General features: G+C 38.9%; 1 protein-coding gene across 9 annotated transcripts in view; it reads left to right on the top strand.

Annotated features, from left to right (window-relative positions):
- The window catches only part of CTNNA2 (catenin alpha 2), a 1,198,185-nt gene that overhangs the window by 962,246 nt on the left and 212,972 nt on the right, over positions 1-22,967 (top strand). For all 9 annotated transcript variants that reach the window (XM_055378924.2, XM_019021073.4, XM_019021071.4 and 6 more), the window contains one exon: positions 1,131-1,283. In XM_055378924.2, the coding sequence (XP_055234899.1) occupies positions 1,131-1,283 (153 nt within the window). The remainder of the gene's footprint in view (positions 1-1,130; positions 1,284-22,967) is intronic.

The raw sequence follows: 22,967 nt of genomic DNA, 5'->3' as shown, positions 1-22,967 counted from the left end.
CAAAGATTTTAGCTCAGTAAATGACACATTATACATGAGCTCACCAATAACCAACATTATCCCAGGCAGTAATTTAATACACTTTGTCAAATGAGTATGTGGGAGATGTTAACTTTACATAGACTTTATTACATTTTATAAGGTAAAATGTCAGACACAATTCAGAGTTAAACCAAAGTAAGTTATACATACTTTCATTGCATACGTTATGGTAATTCGTGCAAAAAGGAATTGAGATTTGTTCTTAATTTTCCTTGTTCTGACCAATAACGAACGTGTGGGTGTCATCCTATCAAGAGATTCACTTGAATGCTCCTGGATAGGTATATTTGTTTGGAAAACATGCAGAGTGTTTATCATCTTCTCTTCTGTTTATTTTTATGTATATCCCATATACATTCAGATAATTATGAACAAAACAGCACCAAGGTAATTTTTCAGGGACAGTTTCATTTTATTTTCAAGCAGCTGCCCTGTTTTCTATTTTAACAATGTGGGAATGATGTATAATTATGCATTGTTAGAAGATTTGGGCTTGTTTATTCTCATTTATCTTGAAGAATAATTATAAGTATTTCTGGAACATAGCAACTATGTCATCATAGCACCTGGGCACAAACAGTTTTGAGATTGTTAGATGTTTCATGTTTCTGCTTCTATCTAACACAAACAATGGATCTAGAATGGGCAGGAGACTGCACAGTGGCCAAGTTTCACTGTTGGCTTCAAAGTTTAGATCTTTATCCAAAGTTCTCCCGACTTGTTGGTTGATGCCTAGATTTTTCCTTTTCAAAGAGCCTGAATTCTTCAACTGTGTCATGATTCAAAACATCCAGAAGGTTTGGGTCAATGAAGGATGAGAGAAGACCTTTGATGGGAGAGGACCCATAGTGTGTATTGAGCAACAGGCCATTTATATAACTTTCAAGTTGACATATGATATGTTTAATTCACATGCTTCCATCAGTCATTTGTTTTCCTTTAATAATATAAGCACTGGGAAAATTTTAAAAAGAAAATAGGAATATTATCTCCATGGGTAATGAGAGCTCAAAAACAGTTTAGAAAAAAATGGACAATTATACTATTTCTTAATTGTATGTCTTTTTTTGTTTTTGTTTCAACTGTAGCTTCGGAAAGCAGTGATGGATCACATATCTGATTCTTTCTTGGAAACCAATGTTCCTTTGCTAGTTCTCATTGAGGCTGCAAAGAGTGGAAATGAAAAGGAAGTGAAAGAATATGCCCAAGTTTTCCGTGAGCATGCCAACAAACTGGTAGAGGTAAGTGTGGAGGGGCCTGAAGACTAGAGTTTACTGATGGGTTCAATCTCTGCATACGGCTCTTAGAATTTCACTAGAGAGATATTCTATTGTATTTTTGGAGAAATAAAGTCCTGGAATCATTCTTTCCTTTACTTTCTGATTACTGTACCCCCTTTCGAAGGAATCAAGCTATGAATCATCTTTCTTTTATCTGTCTCACAATTCTAAGCATGCTCTGAAACATATCTGCCATTTTTCGTGAACAGCAAGCAGGAGCTGAAACAAAAGAAGTAGAAGGGAACTCTGGAGTGCTGAATACCAGTTTTGATTTGAGGGAGTAAATTAAAATTTCTGAATGGAGGCCTAGGACACTTCTCCCTTTTTTCCCACCTCAAACCCCTGTCCACTCCACCCAGTGGTGCCTAGATGCTGTCCACACTGGGAACTTGTGAAAAAAAACAAAACCCACCTTCCCCAAAGAGATGTTTGAACTTTTGGTGGAAGATCTTGGGGCAGTACTAGGGTAAGTTAAGCATTGTAAGTATATTTTATGTGTTAGAGGAATCTGTGGGAGTTGCTTTATAAATGCAAAATTTTATGGGGTAATATTGAAAAAAATATTGTACAAAGTAAATGACAACTAGGCTGCCTAAATTTAGGAGCTGAAAACGAACAGCCTGGCAAAGGTAGGATTAGTGATGTAGGGCTAAATACAATAGAAAATAGAGATGTTGCACAACAAAATATGTGTGCTAGAGAACAAGAGCCCAGGAGGGATGAGGATGGATCCTGGAAAATTTAGGGAATGGTTATTAGGGCCAGGTTAAACTTTTACACGCTCTGAGCACTTAATCCTACCACCACCACCACCACCACTGTGATGCATTCCCACTTTAATTCATAATAAAATAAAATCACTTAAAATGACAGAAAACTTAAATGCAAGCTGAAAGGAAAATAAGTTCTTTTTTTTTCATTTGGATGGAAAAATTAAAATCCTCAGAAAGTTCTTTAAATGTAAAATCCTCTCTGCTTTTCCTGGAGTGGGTGATGGGGGTGGTGTTCGATTTAGTTGCATGCTAAGCACCTGCTTAGTTTGCGCCTTGGTTAATCCAGCACTGCAGGTGCCTCGGGCTGAAGATACCCAGCCAACAGGAAGTCCTACATCAAGCCTCTGCTTCTCTAGGATACAGGCTGAGCCATCATCCATGACAGCAGTCAGCAGGTTCTATGTGCAAAAGCCTTGGCCACAATAATGGAAGCTTTGAACTTCCTGCTGTAACCCCAATGTCTTGAGAAAATACCAGCCTAGAGCTAAAACTAGGGTAATACAATATCAAAGCAGTTTTTCTGGCTCTGTTCTCTCATATCAGGCAAGCCTTCTATCACCCTTCACATTCCACCTACATGCTCGGAGAGTTAACTTAGCTATTTAGGGATCCAGAGTCTTTCCAAGGTTGACCTTGGAAGTTCTGATCACTTTCATGTTTTGAGAAGGGGAAGGAGGAGAAGGAGGAGGATATGGGTACAGAAGGAAGGGAAGAAAGAGGAGGAGGAAAAAAAAATAATGCTGATGGGTGCTACAAAGCTTTAAATATTCACATGTAATAAAATAATGTTAGCATATAAATATACCATTCCATCTGTATAATTACAACATTTACAAGATAACTGCAGAGTTTACTGAAAATATTAATTGATGGTGTGTTGTAGACACTCTGGATGAAGAATGGGACATGGATTTCAAGTTGTGTGATAAACATCTACTTTCAGTCCTATTAGTGCCTTTACTTCATTTGCAGGACATATTTGAATTTCAAACTTAACATCTTGTGTAAATATGAGACTGGGGCCAAAGACTCAGCTTTTTCCACTCATTCTCCTTTCTCCTGTGACAGGCGCTGGACACATCCACCCTTTCCCCTTATTCTGTCTTTAGGTTCCATTGTAGGTAAATCTGTTCACTACATGTGATTCTTGATCCTCAACTTGTGACAGAAGCTGAAAGCTTAGATTACTTGCAGCTCCACATTTCAGAAAACTGCATTTTGCCTCCATCAGGTATTCCCTTCATTTCCCATGGATGGTCACTGTGGCCAGCAGCATTTTAATGTCTTGATGCCTAGGAGATACAGGGGCTAGTGTGTGGTCTGGCCTCTGTTTGACTAGGGAGTAACTGAAATCTACAAGTTTGCATATATACAAAAAAAAAAAAAAAAAACCCAAACTTGAACCACTGAGCTGAGTGTTAGCTTTTTTCTAGTTTTGAAAAGTGTGTGGATATGGGCACCTTTCTTAGTTTCTGTGTCTGTAATATGAAAAAGTCGGTTTGTATATTGATTTTATATCCATTGAACTTGATAAATTCAGTTACTAATTCTAAAATTTTGATAATTTCCTTTTGGATTTTCTATGTACATAGTCATGTGCCTGCAAATTATGACTGTTGTATTAGTCTGTTCTCATGCTGCTAATAAAGACATATCATATGCAAGATTGGATAATTTATAAATGAAAGAAGTTTAATTGACTCACAGTTACACATATGTGGGGAGGCCTCACAATCATGGCGGAAGGCAAAGGAGGAGGAAAGACACATCTTACATGGCAGCAGGCAAGAGAACTTGTACAGGGGAAGTCACCTTTATTAAACCATCAGATCTCATGAGACTTATTCACTACCAGGAGAACAGTATGGGGAACACCACCTCCATGATTCAGTTATCTCCACCTGGCACCACCCTTGACACATGAAGATTATTACGACTCAAGGTGAGATTGAATAGGAACACAGCCAAACCATATAAGTGTATTTCTTCTTTCCCAATGCTTATAGTTTGTTTTTTTTTCCTTGCATTATAGTACTAGCTAGGACCTACAGTACAATATTGTGGGGATAAATATTTTTGTGATTTCTGGATCTCAGTGGGGAAATTTCAATTCTTTCCCATTAATTATATTGTTTGCTCAATGTTTCTTTCAGATACTTTAATTAGGTCAAGCTAGTTCTAGTACCCATTTGCCAAAATACTTTAAAAAAACTATGAATAACTATAGAATTGTATCAAATGCTTTTTCTGCAGATGTTGAGATGATTTTTCTCATCTCCTTTATTCTCTTTCAGAGATATTGACATCAAAGTTATGCTTTCCCTTAAAAAATGAATTGAAAATTTTTTCTTCTTTCTATTTTTTGGAAGTGAATGTGTAAGATGAGCCTCATTTATTTTCTAAATGTTTGGTAGAATTCACTGATAAAACAATGTGAGTGTGGGGATTTATTTGTGGAAAGGTTTAAAATCATATGACTATTTAATTTTTTTTAATTTCTTTTAAGGTCAGCTTTGTTAATTTGCCTTCTAGGAATTTGTCATTTAATTTTCTAATTTACTGGCATAAAATTGTCCATAGTACATTTGTATTTTTTGTTAGATGTATAAGGATCTGCAGTACGGTTTCTTTTTTCCCCACTCCTCATTTAACTAATTAGTATGTTCTCTTTTTTCCTTGATTAGTTTTGCAGATAGTTTATCAATTTTAAAAATAAGCTTTCAGCTTTATAGATTTGTTTGTATTCTATTTTATTTATTTCTGCTCTCTTTATAGTTCTTTTTGTTTTTTTCCTGCTTTCTTCCTGTAAAACTTACTTCTTCTTTTCTAACTTATTGGAATGGATAATCATGTCATTAATTTGTTGCCTTTCTTATTTTCGTGCTGTACTCATTTAAGGATATAAATTTCCCTCTAATCTATGCTTAAGTCTGGTTATTTTCTACTGCTCTAATTTTAAGTTCACTTATCCATGTATGTCCAATATACTTAAAACTTATATATTGAGTTCATTTTTTTTTTTAATTTCTAGTTGATTCTTTTTTAAAGGGACTCCAATTCTCTAGTAAAATTTATTATCAGGTCATCTCCTTTAAAAAAATATTAATCACAGTTATTTCAAAAACCTAAGTCAAAGAACTCCAATGTTTGGATCAATTTTGTTTTTGTTTTGGGGTGGCTCCACAGATGGCAGCCCCCAACACATCCAAAATCCACTGGGATGTTAATATTGATGATGCAACACACCCACCAAGAGGGTCCAGACAGGTTTATTGCTCACGTAATGGGACTTCAGGGACAGCAGAGCAGGCAACCATGCCAGTTCATAATGGTTCAAACAAAGAGAAGAATAAGTGGGTTTAGTTTTTATCATGTTAGGGCATGTGGCTGGGATCAGGATTTCTATGTGACAGCCAGGATTTGAGTGGTTTGTATTTCCCAATAGCAATAAAAAGGTGGCCCCTCTTATCAGTTTGCCCATTTTGGGGACAAAAGGGAAATGGGGGAAGGGTAGGACTGACTTAAAAACTGTCCGCAAACGTTCTTTTTTTTTTGAGATGGAGTCTCGCACTGTCGCTTGGGCTGGAGTGCAGTGGCGCAATCTCTGCTCACTGCAACCTCCACCTCCCGGGTTCAAGCAATTCTCCTGCCTCAGCCTCCCAAGTAGCTTGGATTACAGGCACCCGCCACCAGGCCCAGCTAATTTTTGTATTTTTAGTAGAGATGGGGTTTCACTATGTTGGCCAGGCTGGTCTCAAACTCCTGACTTTGTGATCTGCCCTCCTTGGCCTTCCAAAGTGCTGGGATTACAGGCGTAAGCCACCGTGCCCGTACCAGCAAACATTCAAAGTAGACTAGGACTGTTCATTACAGTTCACCCTTATTGTCTGACTGATGACTGGAATGTGCCATGTTTTATTTTATTGAATTTAGACATGTTTAAGTGAACTATTATGGGACTCTATGAGGCTTTGAAAATGGAGACAGACTTTATTGCTTGTCTGGTTTTATTAATTTTTCTTGTGATTGTGTTTTTTGATATGCTGGGTGATATTGGATTGAATGGCAAACATGTGTGTGGACAGATATAGAGGGTCTGGATAATGTGTTCTCCTTCCAGAGAGGATTCACCCTATTTTCTGTTGGGCAGCAGAGAGGCAGACCATTTCATTACAATCAAAGATCAAAGCGACTTGAACCTAGGTTGTAGCACTTCTAAAGTTTAGCTTACCCTTCTTTCACCACAGTCCTGAAGAATAATCTTCCAGGGTGGCCAACTGAGGATCAGATGTGTCACCTCATTTGTGAAATCACAAACCCCAATTTTTGTTTTTTAACACCACGAGACTGAGTTTGCTTTGCCTTGCTTTTTGGATGGTCTCAATTTGCTTCTTGCCTGTTGCTATTTGCAACTTAACTGACTGTCAAACGCCTTGGGGAAAAACTGGGGATGAAGCTCCAAGCTCGCTTCTTTGAACCTCTCTTCTCTATGGGATCTTAAGTCCAAGTTGGCTGCCTCAGCGGGGCTGTGCTCAGCTCCATTTTTTGCCTCGTCAGCTCTATGAGATTGCTGAAAACTCCAAGGAATTCTGTTCCTCTCAGCAGCGACCTTCTTTCTGACTTCTCAGATTCTCCTTCAACACTAAGAATTAGCAAATCCCGGCGAGGGTGACTGGAGTGACAGGCGGAAGGTTAGGCTCCCCTCAATGAGCCTCTCTTTTTGGTGTAGTTTAAGTTTTGACATCTTTGGCAGCTCTCCTTTGCTTTCAAGCAAATTGCTTTTATTGTGTATTTCTAGTGGTTCTCAGCAGGCAAGTGGGTCTCTTGTAGGCTACTCCATCATGTCAAGAAGTGCAAATTCCTGAGAGGGCTCATTTAGATAAGTTTATGGTGTTTTGTTGTTGTTGTTTTTGTTGTTAGTATTTTTAGTCAGACATCTTTTTATCCAGTGGAAATTTTGGGACTTACATACCTCAAAAAAATAAATGAATAAATCAATAAAAACAGTTCTGACTGAACTGAAATAACAAGCTTGGAGGTCTACTTCCTACAATTCCCTCACTTAATGCCTCTTCTCCCCATTAAGCACAACCTTCCAATCCTTCCCAGGGCGCCTTTGATCTCTGTTTGAAAACCTCTGATGAATCTCTACATTTCCATTAATCACATAAGAATCATTCATAAATATGTGAAATAATCAATCTATGAATCAGTGATGATGGTTTTAGTCCTTCAACATTTTTCTTGAGTTTAATGATAGTATATTCAGTTTGCTATCTATTTTTATGGGTTTTTTTTCCCTTGTATTTGTGTGCCATTTTTTCCCAGTTTGACATTCATAAAAATAGAGTCTATGAAGTGATTGGGCCCTTTTACAACCTACAGAACTTGAGAACCTTACAAAAGTCCTCAGCAAGGACAGTTTTAGTATATATAAAGTATTAGTGGCCGGGCGCGGTGGCTCACGCCTGTAATCCCAGCACTTTGGGAGGCCGAGGCGGGCGGATCACGAGGTCAAGAGATCGAGACCATCCTGGCTAACACGGTGAAACCCCGTCTCTACTAAAAATACAAAAAATTAGCCGGGCGTGGTGGCGGGCGCCTATAGTCCCAGCTACTCGGGAGGCTGAGGCAGGAGAATGGCGTGAACCTGGGAGGCGGAGCTTGCAGTGAGCCGAGATTGCACCACTGCACTCCAGCCTGGGTGACAAAGCGAGACTCCATCTCAAAAAAAAAAAAAAAAAAAAAAAAATTAGTAAAGTGTTCATAGGAAAAATAATATGGGTTTTCATAATTGCTTTAAGAAGTGAAATTTTGAGAAGCTTTTTTTGTTGTTGTTGTTGTTTTCTCCACAATATTTAAAACATTTAATAAAATTTGGGGAAACTTCCACTGGGTTGAGTTGATTAGAATTTAACAGGTCAACTATGATGTAAAGTCACTATAGGAAGTATCATCTGTAGAACTAGATAAAATAATTATTAGTAATTTCCTCTCATCTTCAGAATCATGCCCTTCTAAAGATTAGCTAAGGACTTCAGGGTGGGGCCGACCCTGAGGGTATGCTGAGCTGATCCAGAAACACCTGTTGTACCTCACGTCTAAGGCTTCTGGAGAAATGGAATGCAAATTATGGCAACTCAGCAGCAAAGCAGTTCGGTCAGGGCTGGGGTGGAGTGGGTGTAAATTGGGTACAAAATATGCATCGCCACAATGAAAATAAAAGCTAATCTTGAAAATGAGATGCAAGATCAACATAGCTATTTTGGGCCTCTGAACTTGTTTTATTCCTTCCATTGCTTGCCTGCTCAGTCAACCTGCCTGCTTTCCCTTCTCCTCCCATCTCTACCATGCACACCTGAGTGCAAGCCACACACTCTATTGTGCAGGCAACTGCAGTGGCCTCCCCACACGCCTCTTTTATCTGCCTGGCCCTCTACAGTCCCTTCTGCACAGAGCAGTCAGAGTGAATTTCTAATAATGCAAATAAAATCATATAATTTCCCTGCCTGAGGCCATTCAGAGACTTCCTCTTCTTATCAGGTTAAAGACCAACATTGTAAAGAAGCTTACGTGGCTTTCAGGATTTGACCTTCTCTTCAGTCTTCAGGCTCACCGTCCTGTCCCCTCCTTCCTCCACCACCCCCAACAAGGAATCAGCCACACTTGCCATCTTTTGCTTGTTAAATGTGCCATACTCCCTCCCATCCTAGACCTATGCTTGTGTTGTTTGTTTCCTGATGCATTCCCCACTCTATCCTTTCCTCTAGTTTCTAGGCATTGTTCAGCTTTCAGCCTGAATATCATGGCCCCAGGTGGGATCAGTTCCTTATGTCTTTCACTTCATGACATCCCTTTTACTTTAGTATTGTAACCATTCAGCTCTACAACTGTATGCTAGTTCTTCTGCTTAGTTTACCAATTCCTTTAGGAAAGAGATCATGTCTAACTGAATCCTAACTACAACCCAGCTCCTAGCCAAGTGCCTAGCATATAGCAGGTATTCAAGAAAGAGATGGTGCTTAAAAGAGAATAAAATAATAAATGTAGCCAGTGATGTTGCCAGCCTTTGGGCCCCTGAGGTAATATATTTCTATAGCACAGTTGTAGGATCCTAAAGGTCACCTTGGAGATCAGCAGTAAAGAGGCATTGTGCTTTTTTAATTGTCTAATTTATTACCAAGAAGAAATTTCAAATCTGTGAAGAACTAATGTGAAGAAATACTATTTGTACCAAGTAGAAAACACCTGCTGTTTGCTACTAGGCTCCCTGAGTTGAATTAACTCTCTCAAGAGGCTCCCAAAGTTGTGTCCCTAACTCCACTATCATTCCTTTCCTGTCCTCTGCCTGACAAGCATGCTTTGGGTTCTCATCCTCAGCTAGTGGACGTGAGAGAGGGAGCTGGCTCTATCTGGCAAAGTCAAGTACAGCACTGAAGCCATAGCAGTGATGAGTTAGACAAGGGAATCTCAATTCTTTGCTTCATCTTCTTGACTTAGTTACTCCTGATAGTAGTGCCCCATGAAGGATGAGAAGCTGTATCTACTGGAAATTCAGGGCTTGGAAGTCAGAGTCAAACCCTAATATTCAGAATCACTAATGTGATTGTCCATCAGTTCAGCAACAGAGTGCCTTCCTTTCACCCTTGAGTAAATTGCTCTTCTCAATTAATCCTTCCCCTTGCACAATGCTGCATTCAGCAATATTTCCTGAGAGGCCCATGTGCTGATGCTGCTCTAGTTGCTGGCAACATAACCATGAACAAATCAGAGGAAGTTCCTGCTTTCATGGGACATGCATTCTCTTGGGAAAGATAAGAAAGGGAGAGGTAAGTGTATACTATGTAAGGCAGAACTATGTGCTGTAGCACAAAATTAAACAGAGTAGGATGATAAAGAATGAAGGAGGAGGGCATGTGAGGTCGGGAAAGTCTTCCCTTCTAAGATGACTATTAAATAGAGATGTGAAGGGAGTGGAAGAACATTCCAGACTGTGAAAAAAACAAGTCCAAAGACCCCAGGGCAGCAGTGTGCTTTGCATGTTTGGTAGAAAACAAAGAGACCAGTGTGACTGGAGCCGAGAGTGAGAGGAAAAATTACAGAGATTAAATTGAGAGCTGGGTATAAAGATTTTGTAGTTTACTCAGATATTGAGTTCATTGGAAGGTTTTGAACAAAGGCATGACATAATCTGACTTCCATTTTTAAAAGTTCACAGTGCTGCTTGATGGAAAATATAGAGTAATAAAAAGCAAAGAAAGAAGAATATGTCAAATGATATTGCAATAGTCCAGCAAGTGATTAGTACTATGACTAGAAGAGAGGCAAGGTCAGTGGGAAGATGCGGCTCAATTTTCCTGTATTTTGAAGGTTGAGCTGAGACATTGGATGTTGGGATGTATGAGACAGAGAAGAGTCTGGGATGAATCCATATTTTGATAAGCTGCAGTGACATAATCAGTTGAAACTTTAATAAAACATAGCCTACAATCCCAGACTGGTTCTCAGTTGGCTCTGGCTTCAGTTGTCTGATAGATGTGGTCCTAAAAGCCCTACACAAATGTCCTGAGTTTAAATAAATGTAAGAGTTTTGTATGTTCCAGGGCCTTGTTTCAAACCATGAACTAAAAAGAAAATCTAGAAAAATTGCATCAAAAACTGCATTGATGATGATCATGCCACTGCACTTCAGCCTGGGTGACAGAGTGAGATGCTATCTCAAAAACAAAACAAAACAACAACAAAAAACTACATTGATGGAATTGGACCTCCGTGCATTTTTTTAAGACAAACCCAATATTTTCATACCCCTTTTTCTCCTTGCTGCCTTCCTCAATCCAGCTAATAATATTTGAACTAGAACTGAGTTACTGAAGTTTCTCTAATCAATTGAGCCATAGCAAGTCTATAAATAATAATACTCTATAAGAGCTATTTTGTTCAGCTCACTTATGTTAAACTTACAGTAAATTTTGTCATTTAAGAAGTATATATTCCAGTACTACTCTCCTCCATAATTTAAGAATTCCCCAATCCTTAAACCCTACCATATTTTGTAAGGTTTTCTGTAATACACAATAAAGCATTACAGAAAAGTTCAAGGCCCCCCCTTAGACTCTTAATAACGATTTAGATATAAAGCTAGGGTTTTACAATTAACTATTTATTACCTTATTTAATGCTTCTGACAAACTTATGCAGTAGCCATTATTTTTTACTTCAAATTACAGATGAGAAACCTGAGGTTTTAAGAAGTTTAATAATTGACCCAATGTCACATAGCTAGAAAGAGGCAGAATCCATGCATAAGCCCAAGTATCCCAGACTCCAGAGACCACATTCTTAGCCACTGTGCCACACTGCCCCCAGGCTCTTATCCAAGGTATCTGTACAGCCTAAAGTCTGATCCTTCATCTAATTATTTAGTACAGTTTCTGGCCCCAAAGTAGTTGTTTAAAAATGTTAGCTGCTGATGTTGGTGTTATTGTATAGGCATTAAATTTCATATCTCTGAAATCACATTTTAGAGAACAGCTTTATTTTACTGCACATACCCTGAAAGTAATACATATTACTGCAGAAGAATTCTTATATACTAGTGGAATAGATCATGCAAACTGCTTTCAGGTACTGATATTGGGCAGTAAACTAAGCTCACCCACTAGCTTCATGAGTCTTCACCTGCACAGTTTGCATCGTTCATATCTGTTCAAATTACTAAATGCCACAGACTTTCAAGCTTGCTTGCAAGTTGGTGGAGTCCAAGGATATTCAGTATTTTTATGTCAAAGGTCTGTTGCAGTGCTTGAATTAACTATGCACATAATGTAAATACTACCAGGTGACATTTCAATATTTATACCATAGGCAAACTATAAAGCGTAGAGCCATGATTATGAAATCAATTTTTTTTCATATGTAAGAGAAACCAACTATTGGTTTCCATGAAAACCTTCCAATGGACTCAACTATCTAAATAAAATACAAAATCTTTATACCCAGCCCTCAATTTCGTCTCTGTAATTTTTCACTGGCATTTAGATAAAAACTAACCTCCAAATTATATGTAAACCTCCAAATTATATTCCAATAGGTGAATTAAGTACCCTTACAAAGAAATATCCAGAAAATAGAGGGCAGTTAACTATGCTCTCCCTACCTAAGGAGGAGAAAGAGAATCAACACTTAGCTTGTTCCCTATGCTAGATACCATGGTAATGTTCACACATTATCTCTTCTAATCCTCTGAGGAAGTGCTTTAATAGTTAATATCATAATTTTGCAGATGAGAAACCTGAGGCTCAAGGAAACTAAAAGTAGCCTGACCAAAGTCACTAGATGATGGATGAGTGACAGAACCAAATGAATTCAAGTTCCCTGGGGTCCATGTTCTTTCTCCTGTTCCATATGCTTGCTCTACCTGTATAGATTCATATTTTTAAATATTAACCTTGTACATTCCTTACCTGCCTACCCTCACCATAATAAAATCATAAGCCAGCATACTGGTAATATTGCTTAGTCTACTCTCCAAAGTTGAGGAAGAATGGTGTGATGGATTAGAAAGATTCCCAGGAAACTGGCATCTGGACTTTAATAGTAGTGTTGCCACATTAGACATTAGAAGGTTACATTTCATGTTGCTTCTGCAGACAGGTAGAAAATATTTGGTCTTTTGTTATACTAATTAGTTTTGGTGTTTCATCATCTAAGTAGGGAGTGTCTATTCTCTGCATGTATGTATATACATATATATGTATGTTTTCTCTTGTATTTTGTGTTTTCTGCAACTGTTGAAAGGTGTGTATATGTTATGCAGCTACCTCAGAAAAGTTATAACCTTATATTGTTAAGATCAGACACCTTCAATGCAAAAATAAAAAAGTCACCCCCAGTAAAAATGATGTGGTATGTAAGAGCAAGAAGTGTTTTAATTGCCCAGGAAAAAAATTCTTCGATGGTCACGTGTTCAATTTCTTCTAACTCTAAGGGATTTTTAATGTCACAAAGCCTTCTAGCCAGCCTGAAGCCATAGTTGGAGAGGGATTGTGTATTGGGACATTGCTTTTTAGAACCAAAAATGAGTTTTCAGGTTTCTTTGACTCCGTTAGTTTTAGAAGGAGGTGGAGTTCAACCTCACAAAGCCTGCCCAAGGCTTAGTGGGTATGTACTTTCAACCCTTACCTTAAAAGACAACATTGGGTCCTTTGGACCTGATGACTGGAGTTTCTTTGATGTGTAATGATTTATCCCTACTGCTGTGTGTGTGGACAGATCACTTTAATCCTCTGACCCTCAGATTTTGCATCTGGTTTGTCACTATTTAGGTGCCGCCTATCTTTGATATTTTACAATTCTCAGGACCTTTCCCAATTTCAGATTCTAGGAAAAGGGAAGACATGTTCTAGGGTGCATTTGTGGTTGAATCTTGAATTTGTGGGTTACAAGGAAAACATGTCATTACAGTGGTTTCCCAGGTGGCCTCACACTCAGGTGAACAAGGAACTGAAGCTTGGAGTACAGCTGGTAGTTGAGCTGTTCTAAATCGTGAACTGATTGGCAATATAGAACCCATCACTCCTTATTGTACTCCCATAACTTAGGTCTGTGACTGATCCGCTGTCTGAAACACAGGTTTGAATAACTCTTAATCAGCTTGGTCATTATGTAAGTAGAAGCCAAAGAGGGAATATAGGTCTGTGCCTGTCACATATAAAAACCTACACCTTAGCTAAATAACATTCTGTTATTAACTGAGACCATCGGTTTATAAAAATTAAAAGCTTCAACTTTTTGTTTTTTTTTTTTTCTTTTTCTTTTTCTGTAGGCACATTAGTGCCTGTTGGTAAAAGCCGATAATTGTGAGTGGCCACAGTGCCCAGGGTTGGCAGGTGGTGTGGCATTCTTTTTATTTTTTAGTTTTAATAATATATTTAACACAGTATAACCAAAATATTATTTCAACATGAAATTAATATAAAAATTACTAGATATTTTACATTCTTTTTTCACACTCAATCTTTAAATTCTAGAGTGTATTTTTTGCTTACAGTACACCAGGCCCTTGAATAACATCGTTATGCTTATTAGCACACCCTTTTCCAGTCTCCAGAAACATTCTCTGTCCCTCAAAGCCACTCCAGTATGTGTGAGTATGTGTGTTAGACACATACACATGTTCTTTGATCTAAAGAACAAATTTTTTTTTAATCATATGTAAAATACAACATGAGCATCTTTTGAGGGAAAAAATTGATGTTTTAATTGACCTTAATGTAAAAATCTAAGTAAATACCGTTTGTAATACAAATGCACCTTTTGAAAATTTCCCCACTACCACTTCCCACCAGATTGCTGCCTTTGGCTGCTCCTATTTAGACATTCTGGAGCTGCCACAGAGTGTGAATATCACACATCCAAGGTGCCTGGGAATTGAGTCAATATTTTCACATAATACCAGTGGCCACCAAAATATAGTTACTTACTTAGACTGACAGATTGTTATTTTTTCTCTTAAAACAATAGGGCACTCATTATTTATCTTTTCTTTTTTTTCTTGGAAGATCAAAAGATTGTTATTTTTTCTCTTAAAACAATAGGACACTCATTATTTATCTTTTCTAAATCTTTTCTTGGAAGATCAAAAGAACAAACCTGCCCTTCCAAATCTGTAAAGTATCCCAACCAAATGATTTTCTTACCAAGTTCATAGGAGGGGAATCCAAGACACATGAGCTCTATCACCTTCCCTTACCCACACACATTTTCTTATTTTATTACTTAATTGTTTTTGAAAAGAGTGGTTTATAGCTTAATTTTAGAATACAAGGTAGTTGGATGGTAAAGCCTGTAATGTATCTTTAAAAATGGATTTCAGGCTGCCTGTATGAGAAGAGGTGCTCAGCTTTTCTGTAAAATGTCATGATAGTTTCTGCACAGAGACTGGAGACTTGGAGAATGTTAACGGCAGTGGGGCAGTAGAGTACTTTATGGATCAGTAGTTTTGCAAACTAAAAATAGGCTGCGATTGGACCTATCCCAACACAACACTCAGCTAAAGAGGCTGTTTTCATCCCCACAATCAAGTATCTCAAAAAGTCAAGTCTTTTCAAGTAGGTGACTTCAAGTATCTCTGTTACGTAGAGCTTAAAAAAACCTAATTTGCAATTTACATCCAAATTGGCACACTTTTCCTCTGCCTATTCTGTAAACACGATGCCAGCCAGGTGTTTGTGTCCATCCTGGCTGGCCAACATCTTAGCCTCATACCCGTCTGGGGAAGGGGCTCAGGTGGGAACCCCGCCATCTCAGTGCCCACTGTAGAGGGTGAATCATACCCCTCCAGGTAAGGTTCACAGCTGAAAAAGCCAAAGCCAAACATACAAATAATGGGGCAGTAAGGAATTAAAGCAGGCCCCATTCTTGCAGAGGACACAGGGAATACAGCTAGATACAGTGCAGGAGGAGAGATTCAGGCTGTCGCCGCAGGGTCAAAAGTTCAGACAAGCAGAACAAGGAAGACCGGAGAGTTCATATGTTGGAGGAAAGTGGGAAAAGAAAGGGAAAGCAGGGAATCTGGTTGCCTCTGCTCACAGCTCTTCCTGATGCAGCTCTAATTCATAAGTTAAACTCTTGTTTTTCTGCCCTTGAATTTTGCCTTGAGGACCATTTTCCTCTCTCACTGACTTCACAGACTCTGTCTGACCTTTCTTATTTCTCCCCATGGTCCTCCTGTCACCAGAAACCTTTCAAACGGTTATTCTATATGCTTGTAGATTCTAGTGCATTGCTACAAATATAGGTTATATTATTGACCATTATTTCTCCTGATAGTTTTCAGGGGAAAAACATCTAATGTCCAATGAATTCTCTTGGTTTGATTTTTGCCTGGAGATTTGAGAGTAACAATTACTTTTCTCAAGATGAAAACAATTCAACCTTTGTCCCAATTGCTTAACTAGAATTGTGGAAGAAAGGCTTTTGCTCAAATACTATTAATAAATGACTGCCTCAGAATTCTGAAGAGTTTCTCACGGTCAAAAAATACTAATGACATGTATGCAAGTGATTTTCTTGCCTGATAGAGTCCAAGTGTACATCCACAATGAAAAGCATCAAAGCTAATATTTCTTTAGCCTATCTTGGAGAACTTTAGTGTGAAATGACAATTTCCATGACAAGTTGTCTTAGAAATGAAGAGAGGTTTTCATTTTCATGTAGTTGCTCATAATTTTCTACTTATCGCTTCTACAACAACTTTCAAAGCAGTGAATGTTCTGTTTTGTTCAAAAACATGTATAATTTTGCAGAAACTTAATGTACTTGTAGCTATTCTGGTGGTGTACTTTTAATTGCTTTTCATTCTGGAAAGCTATGCTTGACCATGACTTCGAAGGAGCTGATGATCGCTACTTCGATTGTTGTCATTGTTGTCTGTCTTTCTTTCTGTGTCTCTTTTTTTTTTTTTTTTTTTTTTGAGCCAGGGTTTCACCCTGTCACTCAGGCTAACATACAGTGGTGTGGCATGATCATGGCTCACTGCAGCATTGACCTTCTGGGCTCAGGTGATCCTTTCTGGGTAGCTGGGACTGCATGGCTAATTTGTTGTGTTTTTTGTAGAGACAGGGTTTTGCCATGATGCCTAGGCTGGTCTGGAGCTCCTGGGGTCAAGTGATCTGCCCACCTCAGCCTCCCAAAGTGTTAGAATTACAGGCATGAGCCACCACACCCGGACTCATTTCCTCTACTTTGAATGAGTTTTTTTTCCTTGGGTAGAGATTATGGAAATCAAAGTACTTAAGGAGTAAAATAAGATTATTGTGTATCAGGGTTTCTCAACCTCCTCACTACGGACATTTTAGTCCTGATAATTCTTTGTTGTGAAGGGTTGTCCTGTGTGTTATAGGATGTTTAGTAGCATCTCTGGCCTCTACCCACTAGAAGCCAGGAGCACTTCCCTCTAATTGCAACAACCAAAAATGATCCAGATATTTCCTGGGGGACAAAATCATCCCTGGTTGGGAATCACTTCTCTATAATCTTTAAATAAATATGCATATGCACACTCAGTGCCCTATACCTACATCAGTTCATTTGGAACACACATTATTTGATATGAATGCAGTCAGCAGATAACACAAGAAATAGGTGAAGGTTTGTTTCTTAACTGAATTTATCTCTGCAATTACCATTACTCAAAATTCTCATCAGTTTCTCTCCCCACAGTAATTTGGTAAAAACCTCTTGTCACAATTTTTTTTTCTCTGTGATCTTACTGCTGCTTATAATCTCACTATTTAAAAAAAAAATGCCCTAGTATTCTGAAACTACTTCCAGAAGGGGACATTTTACTGTTGTTCAAATAGTAATACCTAATTAGGATTCTCCCACTGATTTCTTTTTAACTAAGGCAGCAGGCTTAAAATAAGCCTCTAATGAAAGAGGACAGGAACAGGTAGGTAGAGAATATGCTGGAGAAGATGTGTATAAAGAAGACACTGGAAGATGGCAAGGCCCATTCCATTCATATCACCCATAAAGTTTAGGACCAGTTATTAAATGCAACCACAGAGCGGACATAGTGCATACTCCATAAGCGCTTATTAGCTGAGGGTTAAATTCTTGTTGGAATTCTCTGGATAGGCCTATGATCAATCTACCTTTAGTTTTACTTTCCATTAATCCCTTTTAAGAAAGGAAAATAAATCTTTCATACAGTTAGCATCTTTCCATAGTGCCCTGACATATTGCACACTTGCTACCTCTGAGCCTTAACTCCTGCAATACATTGAGCCAGGAATTTCTTTCCCAGTTCTCTGCCTAGTGATCTCCTGCTTAATTTTTTAAATGAAAAGATAGTAAGAATGCAGGATATTTCTAAGCAGTTACTGGAACCCATGTGCTGTAGTAAATAAGCCCCATCCAAAGTGAGGACAATATACAGAGGCAGGAAGATCATGTTTATCCCTAGAGTCATGGTCATCGACATTAGTGGCTTTGCTCCCAACCTCTGAAGGCAGGTCAGTGTTTTCAGATGAGTGTGTTCAAGTATATCAAGGGACAGACACTGCTACCCAGGGCATGAGCATGCTGGTTACAGAAAGCAAAAGGCCTCATTGTTCTAAGTGTGCCCCCAGGCAGCATTGGTCTTACCTGGGAGCTTATTGGAAATATAGACTCTTGGGTCTGCATTTTAACAGGATTCACAGGTCATTTCTGTAATATTCAAGTTTGTGAAGCTCTGGCATAAGAAACATTTTCCAGAATATCTTCTCATGAGATGCTCTGGGGGGTGGTGGGGGAAACAACAACGGGGGTTTGGGGAAGGATGGGTTCAAATACATATATATGTGGGAATCTCCTCATGCTACAGCCACTGCTATGGTCTCAATGTTTGTGACCCTCTGTTTTAGTCTATTCATGGTGCTGGAACAAAATACCTTAGTCTGGGCAATTTATAAACAGAAGAAACTTATTGCTCACAGTTCCAGAGGCTGGGAGGTCCAAGATCGAGGAACCAGCAGATTTAGTGTCTGGTGAGGGCTTGCTCTCTGCTTCAAAGATGGAGGCTTCTTGCTGTCTCCTCATATGATGGAAGAGGCAAACAAGCTCTGTCAGTCCTCTTTTATAAGGGCACCAATCCCATTCACAAGGACTCCACCTTCAGGACCTCCTCGCCTCCCAAAGGCCCCACCTCTTAATACCTCCACTTTGAGGATTGGATTTCAATATGTAAATTTTGGAGAGAAAAACAGTCAGACAATAGCACTCCTCAAAATTCTTATGTTGAAACCTAATTCCCAGAGTGATAGTATTAAGAGGTGGGGCTTTTAGGAAGTGACTGGGTAATGAGGGCTTCATCCTCATAAATGATATTAATGCCCTTATAAAAGAGGCTGCCTTGTCTCTTAGGCACCTTCTGTGAGGACACTTAGAAGGCACCATCTATGAGGAAAAGGCCCTCACCGGGCACTGAATCTGCTGGTCCCTTGATCTTGGACTTTGCAGCCTCTGGAACTGTGAGCCATAAATTTCTGTCGTTGATAAATTACCCAGGCTAAGATATGTTGCTATAGCTGCCTGAACACACTAAGACAGCCACTTTTTGGAGATTTGCAACGTACATAGCCACTGAGAAACATACTTTAGGAAATTCCAGGTTATAAGATCAGGCCTTAGGGATGGGGGAGGCTTGAATTCTAGACATTTCTAAGTAAAATTTGGTTATGGAAAACAAGGGTTTAACATGATAAAAGTGAAAGGTGATTACTTTGGATCAACTTCATTATTTTTTAATGTCAAAAAATGGATACATTGTCATATGTCATGGTAGTCAGCTTGCTAAATACCATTAGCTTCCAAGTGATCCTGTCAAAGGCAATCCAGAAATGCATAATTAGTATTGAGTCAGTGCTTATTTACCGAGTCTAATTATTTATTTTGTTGGCAGTTATTGTTCTTTCTGGCATTAGTTCTAAAGCTATTTGGTAAAATATGGACAGTTCTAAAGTATAGGTACAGTATTCATTTGCTAGAGCTGCCATTAAAACATACCACACACTGACTGGGTGCAGTGGCTTATGCCTGTAATCCCGGCACTTTGGGAGGCCAAGACAGGCAGATCACCTGAGGTCAGGAGTTCGAGACCAGCCTGACCAACTTGGTAAAATCCCATCTCTACGAAAAATACAAAAATTAGCTGGGCGTAGTGGTGGGTGCCTGTAATCCCAGCTACTTGGGAGGCTGAGGCAGGAGAATCTCTTGAACCTGGGAGGCAGAAGTTGCAGTCAGCCGAGACTGGGCTGCATTGCAGCCATTGCACTCCAGACTGGGCAACAAGAGCAAAACTCTGTCTCAAACAAACAAACAAACAAACAAAAAAAACACACACTGAGTGGCTTAAACAACAGAAGTTGATTTTCTCATGGCTCTGGAAACAAGGGATCCAAGACCAAAGTGTCAGCAAGTTTGGTTTCTCCTGAGGCCTCTCTTGGCTTACAGATGCCATCTCACGGCGCCCTCGCATGGTCTTTCCTCTATGCTCGCACATCCCTAGAGTCTCCTCCTGTGTCCAGTTTTTCTAAGGACACAAATCAGATTGGATTAGGGCCCATCCTCATAGCTCCTTTGAACTTAATCACCTGTTTAAAGACCCTATCTCCTAATACAATTATGGAGTTAGGGCTTCAACATATGAATTCTGGGAGAACACAATTTCACGCATAACAATGCCAAATTTTTTTTTTCCGTTTGTTTGTTAGTTTTTTTGTTTTGTTTTGTTTTGTTTTGTTTTTGAGAGAAGGAAAGCAGAAATACTTTCATATGTTTTGAAGGCTTTACATTTAATTTTTACTCATTATTTATGCCAATTATTGCACACCCCAGAGATGAATTTTATGATGGTCTAGGTCATCACTAATTATTTTGTTTCTGATATAGATTCTTTCACCTTATTTAAAAATATCTTCAAACTTTTCAATTGTATTACATAAAATAAACCTGACTTCATCAGGGAGTTCCTTGAACTCTAGAGTCTGGTCCAGGCTGTTGCAGTGAGTTGAGATCCAACTAGTGATACTCCTCATTCCATCTATTCCTTTAGGTACTGGATGCAGAGTTGTGCAAGGTCTTCCCTCTGCTGTAATTTATTCACCAAAGTCTATAGCATTCCCCTCCAGGATTTGAAAAATCACAGAAGACCTTGTTTGCTAAAAGGGCTCATAGAGAATGAAGGATGAGTATTACATCGACCACTCCTTTTTATGCTCTGTCTGAGAAATTTCATTTCCTAGCCTGAGCAGCTGCCATTCTCTGAAGCAGCCTGTTGCCACTGCTGCTGAGGGAATAGGTATTTTTAAAATCCCTTTCTCTTTTTGATAATAAAATATTCACTGAAAATTATATGAGTAAATAAAGTAGGAGTGGGAAGTGAGGACAATAATGATATTGAATATATCATGTAATTATGAGCTAGACTTTCCCCAGTCTAAATAATTTTTTGACTACTTTAGGGTCTTTTGCCTACTGCATCAACTACAGCCAGGTCATCTATTACATATAGCAATTTACCCTGTCGACAAAGACCGTTGGGAAAAATTCATCATCAATTTATTTTTCACTTCCCCTGCTGCATTTTAACGTTAAGATATTTGCAAAAAAGTTGGCGGTTATATGAATAAACGAAGCATTGGTTATAGCTGCACTTGACAATAACATCTAGTGTTTATAGGGTTTTTTTGTTTTGTTTTGTTTTTGAGACAGAGTCTCACTCTGTCTCCTAGGCTGCAGGCTGGAGTGCAGTGGCGTGATCTCAGCTCACTGCAACTTCTGCCTCCTGGGTTCAAGCAATTCTCCTGTCTCAGCCTCCTGAGTAGCTGGGATTACAGGCGCAAACCACCACACCTGGCTAATTTTTGTATTTTTTTAGTAGAGAAGAGGTTTTGCCACGTTGGCCAGGCTGGTCTTGAATTCCTGGCCTCAGGGAATCTGCCTGCCTTGGCCTCCCGAAGTGCTGGGATTACAGGCATGAGCCACCATGCCAGGCCTTATCTTATAAGGTATTTTTATACATTTGTATTGTATGGTTTTATATTATTTGAAAACACTTTCCTCAATATATACTTGGTCCTTGGAACACCTCAGTGAGGAAGCTAAGGCAAGTTTCTTTTCTAAGAAATGTGACATTACCAGTTGGTAACAGACATGATTCTAGAGTCCAAATTAACTGAGCATCTACTATGTGCCAATAGTATTCTGAATATGTGAGATGTGTCAGTGAACAAAACAGAGATCTCTACTCTTGGGGAGCTTAATTCTAATTATAGAAGGCAGATAATAAACAATAGACAAAATAAATATATAACTTATGTAATAGAAGACGACAAGTGCTGTGGAAAAAGGAAAAGTGGAGCAGTAAGGGAGGCTGACATATAGGGTCGCAGTTTTAAGTAGGGTGGTCAGAAGAGGTTATATTGAGAAAGTAGCATTTAAGCAAAGTCTGGAAAGGATTGATTTTGGTGTTTAGTAATTTGCTCACTGTCTCTCTGCCACCTGTTTATTGGTTATAGCATAATTACCCAAATGACCTGCAAGTATTTGCTCAGAAATCTTAACAACCGTGGGGTGATTAGAAAGAACAATGGACATTGGCCTGGACTTCTAAAAAAAGTGACAATGTGAACTAGGAGTAGTCTACCTTGAGTCTTGGTAAGCAGAAAATTGCAATACCTTTTTAGGACAAATGAGTTCCACAGTTTTAAGAAAATCTTAGAATTAAATAAGTAAATGGTGTTTCTGCTGAGTTCATGGCTATCATGGGCTAATCAGTATGCCTTGTAAGATGCCCATCTGCATATTTGGGCATAGGACTGCTCACACATTGAGACGAAGTTAGACTTCTGTTTGTCCCTAAGAATGTTCCTTACAGGCTTTGTTATAGATCATTGCAGATCCAGCTCCTTACTGGATAAAGTTGATGAAGGATAAAGAAAGGAAGATAGAACTTTATAGGGAGAATCAGGTGTTCACTTGAGCAGTGAAAAAAAGGCATTACGGGAATTTATGACCTAAATGCTATGAAAGCATATTTGACATCTCTTAGGGGGATTCTTTATCCTGTGACATAAAATTCCACCCCATGATCTGAAATTATTCCAAGTAGGTGGGGCAGAATAGACTAAGTAATCTTGTAATAGACAACCCTGACCCTCAGTGGCTTAAGATAGCATAGACTTAATTTTTCTTCATAACTTTCCATTGAGAGTCCCAGGGTTACTTGGAAGCACCGGTTTCTCTCCGCCATCCTCACTACAAGACTGATGAAGCGGCCACTATCTGGAATATGCCAGTATTTGTGGCTGAGGCAAACAATGTG

Source organism: Gorilla gorilla, chromosome 12, assembly GCF_029281585.2.
Source record: "Gorilla gorilla gorilla isolate KB3781 chromosome 12, NHGRI_mGorGor1-v2.1_pri, whole genome shotgun sequence".
Lineage (NCBI taxonomy): Eukaryota > Metazoa > Chordata > Mammalia > Primates > Hominidae > Gorilla > Gorilla gorilla.
The sequence above is the reverse complement of the archived record's forward strand: the minus strand, read 5'-3'. Positions and strand labels throughout refer to the sequence as shown.